Source organism: Carassius carassius, chromosome 38 (genome assembly GCF_963082965.1).
Source record: "Carassius carassius chromosome 38, fCarCar2.1, whole genome shotgun sequence".
In the NCBI taxonomy this organism is placed as follows: domain Eukaryota; kingdom Metazoa; phylum Chordata; class Actinopteri; order Cypriniformes; family Cyprinidae; genus Carassius; species Carassius carassius.
The window spans coordinates 1,102,693-1,120,064 of record NC_081792.1 but is presented as its reverse complement, the minus strand read 5'-3'; the positions used below and the strand labels follow the sequence as shown (position 1 = coordinate 1,120,064).

Sequence of the window (17,372 nt, the reverse complement as noted above, 5' to 3'; positions counted from 1 at the left end):
ACACTCACTTCTCACACCCTGTGGATCTGTCTGGAATACCATTATGTCCCTTTCTTGTAATTTTAATATCTGTGTGAGTTTGTAAAAAGTTTTCCAGATAGGTTTGATAGAAAAAAGCCAAAGGATACTGTTGTAGAAATAAAGTTCTTTTTATTTTTTTATTTACAAACACCTCCTTCTCTCTCACATAAACACACCCTCACAAGCATACACACGCGCGCGCGCACGCACGCACGCACACACACACACACACACACACACACACACACACACACACACACACACACACACAGTATATAACAGGTTGTGGACTATATACAAACAAAAAAGCTTTAAGCTTACATAGTCTCAGCTTATCTTTATGGAATGAAATGTCATTCTTTGACTATATACCTTTGTTGCATGCGTCCTTGCCACACCTAGGTTTGGCCTTAAAGCTGCACCATGGGCCCCACCATACCGTGGCTTTGTAAACTGACAAAAAGAAATTAGTAACATTATGTGAAGCATTTTAAAATGCTATAACATATGATAACATAAATATCTGCAAAGACATGCATTTACCGATGCCAAAGTTAAAGTAGGCTTTAAAGGTGCCATTCCAGATGTTGTTCCTGACTGCCCTGGTGTTACAGGTGGTGACGTGGATGGTGTGGATGACACAGGGGCCAAACTGGAAGGCTACAGTTTCACAGAAAAGGAAATTAAATTCAAAAATACACAATACACCATCAACACATCACAGTTTTATGAAACACTTCTTATACCTTTTTCATATGGAAACCACAGTCACATGTCTGTGTCCCCCCAAACAGAGACATTTGCCCCCTGTGTTGCAGTGGACACTTCTCAATCTGTAACATATGACAGTGAATCATAACTATCTGCTCCTTCTATATATGACATAGCTTTCCTGTGTTTATATACATGCCCAAGTTTACCTTCTGATACAGGTCATGCCATTTCTTCTGGCGTGGTGCCGGTCTGTTTCCCTCCTCAGAAGGCCAGACCCCCTGTGTGGCAAATCTGCGCAGGCGGGCCATCCATTCACCCTCACTCATAGCCCTGTGCTTCTTGTGCTTGGAAGCCATCTTCCAATAAAAGATAGCGTGTGGCAAAATACAAAGTTTGTGACTATTCAGTAGAACTGAGTAGTTAATCAATTTCATACATTTATTTCAAATAGCACATATTTCATCTCAGTGTTTTTGGACAAGGTATAGTTTGATATTTTGGGAGGAATTGTGGTGTGTGGGTATAATAATATGCCATAACTCCATAAAAATCAGATTATTACATACCATTTCGATTACATAGGCTTACAATTAGCCCACATTATGATTATTATCGATTATAGCTCACTTAAACAACACAAGCCCCATATTACGTCATAAAACGTCATGTTAATGTTAATAAAGGCACAGTTTTATGCCTATGTATTGAATTACAGATGCAATGAACAGACAATGAACAGACAAAATTATTTTACCTCAGGTAAAAACTGGTGCCCAATACTATAGGCTAATTAACATTATGCATAATTCAGCCATATAGCGGTACGAGGTATAATCTAACGTTATATGATAGGCTAGCTATTTTTAGCCAGTGTATAATTTATTAATACATAGTACCTCAGTGTATACTATATTAATACATAGTACCTCGGTGTATTATATATTTCTGTAATACATATAATATATGAATACATAGTACCTCAGTGTATTATATATGAATACATAGTACCTCAGTGTATTATATATTAGTACATAGTACCTCAGTGTATAATATATTAATACATAGTACCTCAGTGTATTATATATGAATACATAGTACCTCAGTGTATTATATATTAATACATAGTTAGTACCTCAGTCACAGTGTATTATATATGAATACATAGTACCTCAGTGTATTATATATGAATACATAGTACCTCAGTGTATAATATATTAATACATAGTTAGTACCTCAGTGTACTATATATTAATACATAGTACCTCAGTGTATAATATATTAATACATAGTTAGTACCTCAGTGTATTATATATTAATACATAGTACCTCAGTGTATAATATATTAATACATAGTAGTAGCAGTCACATTTAGTAGCATACAATCATATTAAGATTATTATCAGTTGGTAAACACAAAGTCTCCTGTTATAACAGGTGCAACACCTGAATACAACACAAAACTCATTCATTCATATTAAATCATTGTCTGTGTTAAAAGTGGACACAATATCAGGTGTAGTACCAATGTTATAACAATGTAAACCATTCGTTTCTCTCTGTCGAAAATACGTTTCAGCTAAGTTAACGTTAATGCTAACATTACTCCATTCATTCATTCATTCATTCTTAGCTAAGTTAGTTAACGTTAGCAGACTAAACAAAGCAACAACGTCGACGTCTTACCTAACACAATCTGACAATGTTGTAAGTTACAAGTTTATTTAAGAAAAAACTATTAATTAAATATAGTTAATTAAATAGATAAATCTTACCTCAGTGTCACCGTCAACGTCTTACCTAAAACAATGTAACGTAGTTAAAAGTTTATTTTAAATATATATATATATTTCCAAAAATAACTCTATAAATAAAAATAGTATTTATTGATTCGCTGTGAGCGATAACTGTGGACTTATGCGCATGCTCCGCCAATGATGGAAAGGGCCACGGTGATTGGCTGTCTTAAAATGTAAAAGATGGACATGCAGAGACCTGATTGGCTGTCGTAAAATGTAAAAGATGGAAATGCTGAGATCTGATGGGCTGCAAAAGATGGACATGCAGAGACGTGATTTGTCGAAATTAGACAGACGAACTGTCTCCCGGCACCGCTATCGAAGGGGCAAAGTGTTAGACAGAACCTCGACATATCACGGTCTTGTAGCTCTACTGCTGGCCAAAAAGTCACTTCTGGTGCGAGAAGATGTGCTGGATTTTTGAGGAGGGAATCAAAAAGGAGCATGCGTTCCCATACCGGGAGTCAAACCTGGGCCGCCTGGGTGAAAACCAGGAATCCTAAGCGCTAGACCATATGGGATTTGGAAACCTTAAACTGGCCATTGGCTTCTGGCGCACTTTCCATACATGTGGTCAGTGTGGGCGCAGGATCTTGTAGTGGCTTGTTGCTTTAGGTCTGCGACTGTAACAATGTGATAATAATTTGGCAAAACAAGAATTATCCAAAAGGACGGTTTTCTGAATTATCTAGTGTTGTATGCATTCAAGGGATCTGTTTTTTTTCTCACCCCGGGAGTTCAGTTTATTTGGGCAGATTCTTGTGATTGCTGAATTGATACCTTGACCTGGTAATTAAGCTCTTGTCCAGGTGAAAATACTTGTGTCATGCATCTGAAAACATACATTGCAACCGTTATCTAGATGAAAATCTGACTATCATCGGTCTGTCAAAGTACAAAATTGACATATTGTGAGGTTAATAATGAAAGTGAGACCAATTTTTAATCCGCAAAGTTGCTGATGTAGTTTCGTCTACCGGTTCTCAGAAGAATCACACTCAGTCAGTGGTTTTCTCTCAGAAGAAAAGACTTTATTTTATGGAAAACAACGCCGAGAGTCCTTGTAAGGAAATCTCTTGAATGTTTTTTGGTAGCGGTGAAATTGTTCATTCGAAAATCAACTGGCTGCCAGCCTGCAGTTTATTTCCCCTTTAATCGCCGAGCTTGTCGGAGTGCTTGTGAGACGAATGGCAATACCGAAGCATGTCCTTGTCTTCCCTAGACATCGGAAAGGGTGTGCAGAATATGTCTTTTTTGGAAAGAAAGAAGAATGCCTGAAGATTTGCCTTTTCTTCTGGATTTTGGAGAAGAGAAAAAAACACAACAACAAAATAAGCCGGAGAAAAACAAGCACAGAGCGAGCCAGCCAGGAGTCAAACCTAGAATCTTCTGATCCATAGTCAGACACGTTATCAATTGCGCCACTGGCTCACCAATAGTAAAGACTCCTGATTGCTACAGAGTTGTTTGTTTTAGATGAGACAGTGGCAAGCATTGCTGTCTGCTTATTCTCACCTTGTTATCAGGAGGTAAGCCCACCAGCCCACCAGTCCACCAGCCCCTCCCTGGTGGTCTAGTGGTTAGGATTCGGCGCTCTCACCGCCGCGTCCCGGGTCCGATTCCTGGTCAGTGAAAGCTCTTTTGGCTTCCAATTGTGGACTGCAAATTCAAGCTTTGCTAACAGCTGCGAGAAAACCAGCTCCAAAGAAAAAAAAATGGTGAGCACTTGAAAAAAAGACCTCCTTCGAGCCGGCAACCTAAGGATTGCCAACACTCAAACTTAAAGTCCTCCACTCTATCAGCTGAGCTATCGAAGGGGCAAAGTGTTAGACAGAACCTCGACATCTGGTGCAGGAAGATGTGCTGGATTTTTGAGGAGGGAAGCAAAAAGGAGCATGTGTTCCCATTCCGGGAGTCGAAACCGGGCCGCCTGGGCGAAAACCAGGAATCCTAACCGCTAGACCATATGGGATATGGACACCTTAAACTGTTTTTTTTACTCACCCCGGGGGTTACGTTTTTTTGGGCAGATTCCTGTGATTGCTGAATTGATACATTGAACTGGTAATTAAGCTCTTGTCCAGGTGAAAATACTTGTGTCATGCATCTGAAAACACACATTGCAACCGTTATCTAGATAAAAATCTGCCTATCATCGGTCTGTCAAGGTACAAAATTGACATATTGTGAGGTTAATAATGAAAGTGAGACCAATTTTTTTATCCACAAAGTTGTTGATTATTTGCTCGTTCAGTTTAATGCAGATTACAATTTATTCTCAATGTCCAGGTGGCAATTAGTGATAAGGCTTCAAAATGGCAAGCCCGTGACATCAAAACCACATGGCATTACACACTTCAAAGTAATGAAGCAGTTACAGAGTAGCGATGAAATTGTTCATTCGAAAATCAACTGGCTGCCAGCCTGCAGTTTATTTCCCCTTTAATCACCGAGCTTGTCGAAAAAAAGAAGAATGCCTGAAGATTTGCCTATTCTTCTGGATTTTGGAGAAGAAAAAAAAAACACAACAACAAAATAAGCCGGAGAAAAACAAGCACAGAGCGAGCCAGCCAGGAGTCTGACCTAGAATCTTCTGATCCATAGTCAGACGCTTTATCCATTGCGCCACTGGCCCACCGATAGTAAAGACCCCTGATTGCTACAGAGTTGTTGGTTTTAGATGTGACAGTGGCAAGCATTGCTGTCTGCTTATTCTCACCTTGTTATCAGGAGGTAAGCCCTGGTAATTGTCGAGCTTATCCGAGAGCTTGTGTGATGAATGGCAATACCGAAGCATGTTACATGACTCCCCATAGACATCGGAACCTCAACCTATCAGGGCTCTGTAGCTCTACTGCTGTCTAAAATGTCACTTCTGGCCGCATGGGAGAAAACCAGGAATCCTAACTGCTAGACCATATGGGAACTGGCCAGCTTTAACTGGGCACAAGCTTGTGGGCCACTTTCCATAATCTGGCCAGTGTGGTTTACAGAAATAAATAGTGTTGCATGCATTCAAGGGACATGAAAAACTGCCTATCGTCGGTCTGTCAAGGTACAATATTGACATATTGTGAGGTTATTAATGAAAGTGAGACCAAATTTTAATCTTCAAAGTTGCTGATGTAGTTTCGTCTACCGGTTCTCAGAAGAATCACACTCAGTCAGTGGTTTTCTCTCAGAAGAAAAGACTTTATTTTATGGAAAACAACGCCGAGAGTCCTTGCAAGGAAATCTCTCGAATGTTTTTTGGTATCTCCTTATATACACTATATGGGGCGGTTCCACAATAGTCAAACTTTTCCTTATGATTACAATTTTAATACCTCCTTAGAGAGGAGAGGCCCCCTGCTTGATTTATTCTAAAGAAAGGCCCTGTATGTATGTCTGACCATATGTTTGTCATCAGTTTTGTACATTCCAGCACATAGGCAACTTTCTATTTTATTGCCTAAAATTTGTGACATTTTGGTGGGTGTAACCCCCTTATCAGGGAGGGTTATATAAATATAAAACAGTTTGATGCAAAGTTTTCACATATAATTTCCGATTTATAATAGCCATATAGGTTATTAGTGAAAGTAAGTCAACATAACCATATTATGTTAAGATTAGTCCTTTTAAAGGTTTTACTATGCATCTTCTACAAAGAGCTTGTATAAGTGCGTTTCCCCTTTAAGAGAATGAGTGAAACTTTAAGGGTTGGTTGATATGTACTTGAACAAAAACGTGGATTTTGCTATCAGGTTAGATCGATTCCTGTTTGATTGGACATTTAGTAGTTAATGCCCACCTCCAATATACGTGATACGTGAGTCTGATGTGATTGCTTTATCCGGAGATTGGAGGAAAAAAAAGACGAGAGGAAAGGCGTTATTAGAATAGGTGTGCAAAAAGGTTGGTTCTAATCGAAATCTACCTTTTTTAATAACACAAAAAGAAACTTGAGTTAAGCCTTCATATTTTTCCAGATACATTTTTTTGTTTAGTTAAGTGTCTGATTGAACACAGGAAATGTGTTTGCCTGTTTTATTTTGATTCATTTTCGAGTGAAAGACGTTGAGGCCTGTGTGAATATACAGCGATTTCAGTTAGAAAGATTGTCACGTTAGTGTTATTTTATACTATTCATCGTGCTGTTACAAGTAAAACAGTCGATGTGGGAAGAGTAAGAGGAGATCAGATAGCCCTGTTGAGCCACCGGAAGTGCTCACAGGTCCTCTGATAACGAGGGACTGTACAGCTGCAACCGGATAGCACGCCCAGACACCGGGAGTGTTGGGTGTTCCTCCGGCATCGAGGGAGCGACGGCTGTTAGTGGAGTTGGTGCGAGCCGAGTTTGACGAAAATCGGGACCGCGTATGGACTTACAGGTACTGCTTATGGGTCTTATTTTAGCTCATTGAAGAGAGAAGAGGCCAGTTTGCATTTTAAAGGCCACTACGCACCCAAGCAACGAATCAGGCCTGCATCGAGGTTGGGTTTGAGTGTGTTTATGGTGTGAGTGGGCCCACTGTTTAACTATTGTTTTTTTTTCTGTATATTAAGTTTACGGTTACAGTTCGTAAAACGCTGAAACGTGTTACTGGGATTACTAGTGTTATATCAGTGCTCTAAGTAGTAAGCGAATTGAGTGGATTTATTATTCACTGATAATTCTCAGTTTGTGTTGCAAAGAGTGTACATATAGTGTCAAATAAGAGAAACGAAAAAGTGTTGAGACTTGTAAACTTGGGTATATTTCCCTAAGGGATTTTCTAAGTATTCTAATCCATGTATTACTGGTTTATCAGTATTGAATATTAATACCTGTACTTATTCAAATTGAAATAACCTGAACAAAAATAACCTAAAAATTGGTTATTGCTAATATATATCATCTGAATATTTATATCTGATATTTATACCATCCTATTAATATATAAATATAATTATATATTGTATTTTCCTTATTATTATTATTATTATTATTATTAATATATATATATATATTTGTTTGTTAAATAAATTGTTTCTTTTGGATACGTGTTTCAGATTAGTTATTTAGGAAACCAATAACTCTCTTCAAAACTTGGTATCAGAGATGGGGGCTTAAATTATAGTCGAGAGACACTAATAAAAGGAACCCGGTGCTCCACCCATTAGAACTTAGGTCAGGACACACCTAGGAGGGCAGGGGGCCCTACATAAAGTGGGGCCTCGTCCGGGATTATTCTTTCCCTCCCTGGTACCTTTCAGAAGAGAGAAATAAACACGTGTCAATACTCCTTGATCCCTGAGAAGAAAACAGACATTTGGTGCATTTAACTTCTTGTTGAAAATGTCTCGCAGAAGTAACCCTCCTCCTCAAAGTGAACTTGTTGACTGGTGCAGAGAGGCCGGGATTGACCTTGCTCACTCCTTGATGCTAACAAGTGTACCCAGATCAACTGAGATTGCACGCATTGAAGAAGTAGCGGAGAGCGTGAAAGCTTTTGGAAGAGTGCGCGTTCGAGACACAAGATGTGGAGTCTCTCCAGATACCCTACTTGTGCTGTGTGAATGCAGAGAGTCTGTAGACCCCACACGCTGCCCTATAGAACTAAAGCCGTCCGATGATGAGACCTGGAGGATAATTACGGGCGTTGAAAAAACCCCAACAGGCACTGTTCCCTCAGGATTTGCTGACAAGCTCTCCCAGTTTCTTCAGGATGAAGGGAAGTCCATGACAGACCTACAAGCACTATTTCCTCCCCTAAGTGCAAGTCCCAGTTCCCCTGAGTCAATTGTTCGTGCAGTGGGTGAGATCCTAGAGAAAACCATAAGACCACCAAGTGATAGCAATGCTTACCGTCGTTTACGTACCTTCTCTGGTATTGTTCCGACCCCCACGGGAGAAGAAACCATGGAACACTGGATGGAGCATAGCTAAGATGATGATAACTGAATGTGAATGCTCAGAGAAAGAGAAACGGAGACGAATTGTGGAAAGCTTAAAAGGACCAGCCCTAGAAATCATTAAAGCTGTCCGTATGTCCAGTCCTGATGCCAGCTCGCAGCAGTACCTTGAAGCTCTGGAAAGTACTTTTGGCTCTTCGGAGTCCGGAGAGGATTTGTATTTCGCTTTTCGGCTTCTTCGACAGCGTCCAGGTGAGACACTTTCTGATTTCCTAAAAAGGGTTGAAAAATCACTGACAAAAGTTGTGCAAAGAGGTGGACTGTCTCCCGCCAATGTTGACAAGGCAAGAGTTGAACAACTGATTCGTGGAGCCGTCGAATCTGATATGATGCTTTTGCAATTGAGGTTAAGGGAGAGAAAAGAAAACCCACCAACTTTTCTGAGCCTGTTGAATGAGATTAGGGAGGCTGAAGAAATTGAAGTCACTAGACGCAAGTTTACTGCTACTGCAAAGTCCATACACTTGCAGGACGAGGGGAATAACTGTCCAGCTTTTGTGCGAGAACTTAAAGCAGAAATTCAAGAACTGAGGGCTCAGCTCGAAAGTGACCGCTTGAATAGCCTACCAGCATCCTCCATGATGTTAGAATCCAGAACCAAGCTATGTAAAACAAGCCCCTCCGATCACAAAGGAGTAACAAAGGATTCTGAAGTTCAGTCTTGAGAAAGCAAGTACTTCAGCTGCAACAACAGCTAGCAGTAATGAGTGTCAGTTCAAGTAGTTCAGCTAGTCATGCCCAGTTAACCCAACCACATGCTTCAGTCCAGCAGCGAGCCAAACACCTCAAGGAACATGGAAGATTACTTTTGCTACCGTTGTGGAGAAGACGGACACATCTCTACAAAGTGTCAAGCACCCGAAAATGCCACACAGGTGATCACTAAATTAATCCATTCATCACGGAAAGCAAAAGGAATGAGGAGTGATCCAAACAACAGCAGCCCGTCTGGAGAGCAAGCCTGTTTTTCTAAAAACAGTCATGTGCACAGCAGTGAGCCAAATGGTCTGCCCAAGGGACTAGTTGGGCCCGCCTCGACCGTGGAGGTAAAGATTGGTGGCCATCCGTGCCAGGCTTTGTGGGACAGTGGGTCTCAAGTTACCATTGTCTTTGACTCCTGGTATTCCCGAAACCTACCTGATGTACCCATCCATCCCCTTGCTGGATTATCCATTTGGGGTCTCAGCTCATGCAGTTATCCCTACAAAGGATACATTGTCATAGATGTTACATTCCCTGTAACTCTCACTGGTGCTGAAGAGACCATATCCATCCTGGCCTTGGTCTGCCCAGACCCCCAAGGACCGACACAATTCCCAGTAATCATTGGAACCAATGCCAGCTTCTTTCAACGACTGACAGCATATAATGGGACTACTAGTGGAAAAAACAGTGCCCATTCGCTGAGAATTCAGACACCCCCAGTCCGTATTTTACCTCAAAGTGGACAAAATTCTGCAGCAGATCGACCCAAAGGCAAAGTGATATGGGAGGGCCCTGGAATTTTCAAAGTCCCATCACGAGGGGAGCGGTATGCCTTATGCAAAGTTGAGTCTGACAAACCCTTGAGGAAAGATATCTTCCTCATTGAAGCCTCCACTGTAGATCCACTTCCTGCAGCGCTGTTTGTTTCCCCTGTAGTAATGCCTTCATCAGCTGTGGATGTGAATAACTTCAGAGTCCTGATTCACAATGAGACGAGCAAAGATCTCTCAATTCCAGTTGGTACTGTAGTTGCCCATGTATTCCCTACAGACACAGTTACAGTGGCTCATGACATTCCAGAATCCAAAGGACCCCTTAATCCGGAGTTATTCAACTTTGGGGAGGCCCCTATACCTGCTGGCTGGGAGAAGAGATTACGTTTGAAGTTAGCTGAGCGGAGTAATGTGTTCTCCACCGAGGAATGGGACGTAGGCTTAGCCAAAGATGTCACTCACCAGATCAGACTGAGTGATCCTCGCCCCTTCTGAGAACGTTCACGGCGCATTGCCCCAGCCGACATTGATGACGTAAGACGCCACCTTAAAGATCTTCTAGCGGCAGGCATCATCCAAGAGTCCCGAAGTCCGTATGCATAACCGATCGTGATAGCTCGGAAAAAAAATGGTGCCGTACGGATGTGCATCGATTATCGGACCTTAAACAGCCGCACTATACCAGATCAATACGTCACTCCCAGGATTGATGATGCCCTAGACTGTTTGACTGGTAGCCGATGGTTTTCAGTCCTAGACCTGCGAAGCGGCTATTATCAAATAGCTATGTCCGCTGAGGACCGAGAAAAGACTGCCTTTATATGTCCGCTGGGGTTCTACCAATTTCAACGAATGCCACAAGGTATCACTGGGGCCCCAGCGACATTTCAGAGGCTCATGGAGAGGGTGGTAGGTGACATGCACCTCCTACAGGTAATCGTCTACCTTGATGACCTTATAGTCTTCGGCAGAACACTCGAAGAACACGAGGAGCGACTAATGAAGGTACTGGATCGCCTGGAGGAATGGGGGTTAAAAGTCTCTATCGACAAGTGTCAGTTTTGTCAGCAACAGGTCAAATATGTGGGGCATATTGTTTCAGTTGCAGGAATAGCTTCAGATCCAGAGAAAGTGTCAGCCGTAACTCAGTGGAAAGAACCTACAGACCTGAAATCCCTACGGTCTTTCCTAGGATTTTGCGGTTTCTATCGCCGTTTCATTAAGGGGTACTCCTCTGTAGTAAGACCTTTGACGGAGCTCACGAAAGGCTACCCACCTGTAAAAGGATCAGAAAAGAGGAATGGAAAGAACTACTACAAGGAGACTGACCCCTTTGGAGGTCCTGTGGAGAAGCCTTCAAAGCCATTATACACTGCCTAACCAATGCACCAGTACTGGCCTGAGCTGATAACTCCCTGCCTTATGTACTCCACGTTGATGCTAGTCTGAGTGGCCTTGGTGCTGTGTTGAACCAGGAGCATCCTGAGGGACTTCGACCCATCGCCTTTGCTAGCAGAAAGTTGAGTACTTCGGAGCAGCGTTACCACATTCACCAGTTAGAATTCCTGGCATTGAAGTGGGCTGTCGTTGATAAGTTTCACGACTACCTATATGGAGCTCAATTTGTTGTGAGAACCGATAACAATCCACTTACCTATGTACTGACTAGTGCGAAGCTGAATGCAACGGGACATCGTTGGTTAGCCGCCCTAGCTGCCTACACTTCAGCCTGCAATACAAGCCTGGAAAACATAACACTGACGCAGATTTGCTATCCCGATATCCTACCAACCCTGCTGTGTCTGCCTCTTGGACTGAAATTCCACAGTCTGGGGTCAAAGCAATCTGCCAGTTGGCCAGTTATTCTGGGAATGACGAATCCATCCGGATGGTGGACCATTTAGGAGTTTCACCTGATAGCATACCTTCTGCTTACTCTTGCCCGATTTCACTTGAAATGTGTCATATGGAGCAGTTGTCCCATGAAGACCTGAAGATGTCACAAGAAAAGGACCCTGTTATCGGAGAGGTGAAACATGACATTGAAGTTGGCAAAGTGCTTACCCCTCAGAAGAGCTCCGATCAAGTGCTAAATCTCCTACAGCGTCAAGGCCCAAAACTGGTCGTTCGAAATCAGTTGCTATACAGAGTTTCCCAAAGCCCCTGTGGAAAAGAGAGAGTTCAGCTGGTTCTGCCAGCCAAATATCATCAGACCGTCCTGCACTCTCTACATGATGATTCTGGTCACCTTGGGGTGGATCGGACAACGGAGCTAATAAGAGATCGATTTTACTGGCCCCGCATGGCCCTCGACATTGAGCAGTACATAAAGACTTGTGGTTCTTGTATTACCAGAAAGACATTACCTCAAAAGTCTGCTCCCCTGAGCCACATTACCAGTAATGGTCCGCTAGACTTGGTATGCATCGATTTCTTGTCTCTGGAGCCAGACACCAAGGGTATTGCCAATATACTAGTAGTAACTGATCACTTCACTCGATACGCTCAGGCGTTTCCTACCAAAGACCAGCGAGCAGTCACTGTGGCCAAAGTTCTGGTGGAAAAATTCTTCGTACACTATGGACTGCCGTCACGCATTCACTCTGATCAGGGACGCGATTTCGAATGCTGACTGATAAGAGAACTCTTGGGAATGCTTGGAATCCGAAAATCGAGGACGACATCCTATCACCCCCAAGGTGATCCACAACCAGAACGCTTTAACCGTACCTTACTCTCCATGCTCGGTACTCTGGATCCGGCTAATAAGAGTAAGTGGAGTCAATACATCCCTCAGCTTGTACATGCTTATAATTGTACAAAGAATGAGGCAACGGGCTATTCTCCTTATCGTTTTCTCTTCGGGCGGCAGGCTCGACTGCCCATCGATGTGTGTTTCGGTACCTCCCCTGGTAATCAGAAAGGAGTTAATCATTTGCAGTACGTACAGAGAATGAAGAAAGATCTTCAGCAGGCATACCAATTAGCGGCTGAGACTTCCCTGAAGGTTCATCAATGAAACAAGAGGCTTTATGATCAAAGAGTGAAACCACAAACCTTGGAAAGGGGAGACCGAGTCCTCATCAGAAACCTTGCCTGCACAGGAAAACATAAACTTCAAAACCGCTGGAACTCTTTACCTTATGTGGTCATTGAGAAGTTTAAAGACTTACCAGTCTATAAACTGGAGCCAGAGAGAGGAATGGGTGGAATAAGGACCCTTCACAGAGACCACCTGTTACCCATTGGAGACAAGGTGAGGTTCTCGAAGCCTGGGGACTTGAACCAACTGGTACAGCCACCTGTAACAAGAGCACAAATGGTTAAAAGAAGACAAAGAAAACAGAACGAATATAATGTTGATCAGATTGACTGTGACAGCCAAGAATTTTCGGAGAGTGAGAATGATGATCGCTGCTGTTACAGCCCAGCAAGGATCAGTTACCAAAGGCCAATATCACCTCAACATGACTTGGAACCTGTACTTGAACCTCCTGTAGGTTGTACCAGAGCTTATTCAGGAGTGTGCAGGGAGAGAGGATCCACCAGAAAATGAACCCCAAGAGATCCTTAATCCGTTTCCTGAAGTTGAGAATGCTCAGAGTTTAGAAGGGGGAGAAGAGGACACAATGAATGTACCCCCTGATGAACCAGTACCACTGGTGTGTCGTAAATCCCAGAGAGAAGTAAGACCAGTGATTAAGCTGTGTTATGATGAACTAGGACATCCAGCGGATAGGCCATTAACTTTGGTCCATCGAGGGATGGTCGTTCACATTGAAGAGCTGTCCAAAGCAAAGAAGGTCTGCCACACTTTATGGTGCCACCCAATGGCCCAATGCCCCCAGTATGTTCCTACAAACACCTGTCCTACTGTCCGAACAGTAATTCAGTCCTAAAAAATTTCTAGTCTCATGAGGGCATGAGAAGTTAGAAGGGGGAGGGTGTAACCCCCTTATCAGGGAGGGAGGGTTATATAAATATAAAACAGTTTGATGCAAAGTTTTCACGTATAATGTCCGATTTATAATAGCCATATAGGTTATTAGTGAAAGTAAGTCAACATGGTAAATGGACTGCATTTATATAGCTCTTTCAACAGACCACATGGCCATCCAAAGCGCTTTACAATTTTGCCTCACATTCACCCATTCACACACACATTCACATACCGACTGCGGTGTCTGCCATTCAAGGCGCCATCCAGCTCGTCGGGAGCAGCTGGGGTTAGGTGTCTTGCTCAAGGACACCTCGACACTTGGTCGGGTGGAGCCAAGTAGGTGGAGCCGGGGATTGAACCATCAACCTTCCGGTTTGTAGACAACCTACATGAACCACTGAGCCACTGCGGCCCATATTTTTACCATATTTTTACCATATTTTGTTAAGATTAGTTTTTTTAAAGGTTTTACTATGCATCTTCTACAACGAGCTTGTATAAGTGCGTTTCCCCTTTAAGAGAATGAGTGAAACTTTAAGGGTTGGTTGATGTACTTGAACAAAAACGTGGATTTTGCTATCAGGGGCCTGTTGCACAAAACTAGGATAAGGGATTAAGCCAGGATATCTTGGTGATCCTGGCTCAATTGATCCGTAATCCGGTTGCACTAAAGCTGGATAGGGGGCAGGAGGATATGTTATGGTATAAATTACCATGGAGATTTATTCTGTGGAGCTAGCCTGCTCCAGACCAGGCTAACTTCCAGGATCTATTTAATCTCATCCCTAATGTCAGTCAGCAGTCACCACAAATGGAAACCAATAGTTATTTCACTGCTCACTATACATTGTTATCACATATAACTAGACCCACTGTCATTATTTAAACGTTTGTGATCATTAATTTCAATCATTTTGGATAATGATTTTTAGATGATGCTGCTATCATTAGATAATTTACAGTTTCCCATAGACTATAAGGCTATATATAAAATGATAGAATATTAGGGCCACAGAGGGAAAAAAAAAGACGAGTCATAATATTGTAACCAGTTGTTTTAAATGAGGACAGTTGTTAAAATGACAGATGTGGGGCATTTCGTGAAATTGTACTTCAGTATGGTTTCATAAACAAAGACATGCTGATGTGCCAGAATATTAAGTATCACATTGTCATAAGTATCAAAACTGTAAAAAGAATATGTAGCTTTTCTGCAGAAAGAACCAGCCTCATAAATTTATGACTATCCTTTTTCCTCAGTGTGGCCCTAGTACTCGGTCATATAAACAAATACACATTCCATATGAATATAACACAATGTGTAACATTATGTTCCTTTATTGAACAAGGACAAAAAGCAGGTAAACCATCAGCTCCTTTCGAAACTGAAGTCACAGTGACTCTACAAGATGGAAAGCACAGAATCAAAGCATATTATACAAAATGATACATACACATTCAAAGGTCTGTATATAACACACCCTGCATGTCTGCACACTAAAATAAATGCAGGACAAATCCATACACAATCAACTGAACAGACAAATGAATGGATGCAGTAGCCTCCCTGCAGCCTTGTATTACACACAGTATACCGCACAAACATCATAAGAGGCCAAATTCGTAAAAAAACGAACCCAAAAAAACCCAAATTCCTCTGCCACCGCAGGACATATTTAACCAAAATTGAAAGCACACATACTAACTAAAATAATTCAACACATATTGGTCCCTCAGCAGCCGACCACTGTCGTCATCAGGGAAGACTGCCGGATTGTCCCAGTCCATGGCTGGTGGCACTCTGGGGGCCCTCTCCTTCCCCAGGCAGGCCACATTATGGAGGACAGCACAAGCCACAGTAATATCACATGCCCTAACAGGGCTGACCCTTAATTTGTGAAGGCAGTGAAAGCGTGCCTTCAGGAGGCCAAAGGTCATTTCAACTCTGGCCCTGGCATGGGCATGGTTGTAGGCCTGCTGTGCTTCCTGGGGGTCTGTGAAAGGTGTCAGGAGAAAAGGCTGGCAGCCACACCCCCTGTCTCCCAGCAACACACCAGAGAATTCACCGGTCAACACAATCTCATCATTACTACCTCATAAACACAGTGACATTCTTGACACAGCCATGATGGTTATAAATAGGGGTTGTGTGGCTTACCTTGTGATAGGCACTGATAGATTTCAGAGGCCCGAAAGATTCTGGAGTCATGGACTGAGCCAGGCAATTTTGCCACAACATTGCTGATCACACAGTCAGCATTGCAGACCATCTGAAATCATAAGATGAGGAATATTACACCAATCAATGCACATCACTGGCAATGCAGAGTGTTCGTCAATGGACAATATCAAAAAGTTATGTTCACCTGAACATTAATGCTGTGAAAGGATTTCCTATTCACAAAATCGGCCTCATGGGCACCTGAGGGGGCTTTTATCCTTATGTGTGTGCAGTCCACTGCACCAATGACATTGGGGAAACCTGTCACACAAAGTAATGAGTATCCTACTAGGTGTTAACAGTTGTCCTGTAATTTGTAGATCCTCTTACCTGCAATCCAATAGAACTCCTCTTCGATGTTACAGAGTCTTCTGTGGCCAGGGAAGGAGCTGAAGACATCTGCTAATGCTTTGATAGCCAGACACACACTCCTTATTGTGCGGCAAATTGTGGCCTTGTTCAGCTGTTCTGCATCCCCCACTGAGTACAGGAAGGCTCCACTAGCAAAAAAGCGCAAGGCCACACAAACCATTTGCTCCACACTCAGTGCATGGCTCCGTGCAGTGCGGTGCTTAATCCTGGGACCCAGTAGTCTGCATAGATACCTGATGCCATCTGCAGAAAACCTGTATCTTTCATATAGATGGTCATCAGGGAAGGCCAGTGGGTCCAACCGGTCCCTGAAGACCCTTTCTCGCCTGAAGGCTCTCCTCAGCACAAGTGCTTCTTCATCCACCACATCTCGCAAGAATGGGCATGCCATTGTCAGAGCAGAAAGGAACACACAATTTTGGGCCTTCATATAGGCTAGTGGCCACACCTGGTGCTGGGGGGGTGGGCAAAAGAGGCCGGTGCCTTATAACCATGACTTGGTTGTACTGATTGCTGGGAAAATTAAAAAAAAACCTTAGAAAGATGCCACCGTCCTGTGTGCTCACAATAAGAGCTCATATGTCATGGCTCACTTGACTTTACGAGAATACACCTAATTTTTATTTTGAGCTGTGTCATCTTCTTGGAGCTGGTGGAGGAAAGAAAAATAATGATTAATACATTTGTGTTACAGTTAGCATACAGTGTACATTGAAGGCATATCTCACCTCCCTCTCAAGTTTTTTATTTCAAGGTCCAGTTTCCTAATGGTCCTCTTTTTCATTTCGGACTCCAGTGCAAGATTTTCCATCTTTTTCTTCTTGTACTGAATGTCTATGTCTGCCAGTTCTATTTGGCGCCGGAGGTGGTTGCCATACAACTTTCTGATAGCT

At 42.6% G+C, this 17,372-nt stretch overlaps 1 protein-coding gene across 1 annotated transcript in view; it reads right to left on the bottom strand.

Annotated features, from left to right (window-relative positions):
- Positions 1-17,233, bottom strand: part of LOC132118917 (putative nuclease HARBI1) — a gene marked incomplete at its 3' end in the record, with an annotated part of 265,948 nt that extends 248,715 nt beyond the window's left edge. Inside the window, exons 1-5 of the mRNA XM_059528678.1 lie at positions 17,208-17,233; positions 17,093-17,128; positions 16,438-16,992; positions 16,253-16,368; positions 16,045-16,156 (exon numbers count right to left, since the gene is read on the bottom strand). Of these exons, the coding sequence (XP_059384661.1) occupies positions 16,045-16,156; positions 16,253-16,368; positions 16,438-16,909 (700 nt within the window). The remainder of the gene's footprint in view (positions 1-16,044; positions 16,157-16,252; positions 16,369-16,437; positions 16,993-17,092; positions 17,129-17,207) is intronic.
- Positions 17,234-17,372: the final 139 nt, after the last annotated feature.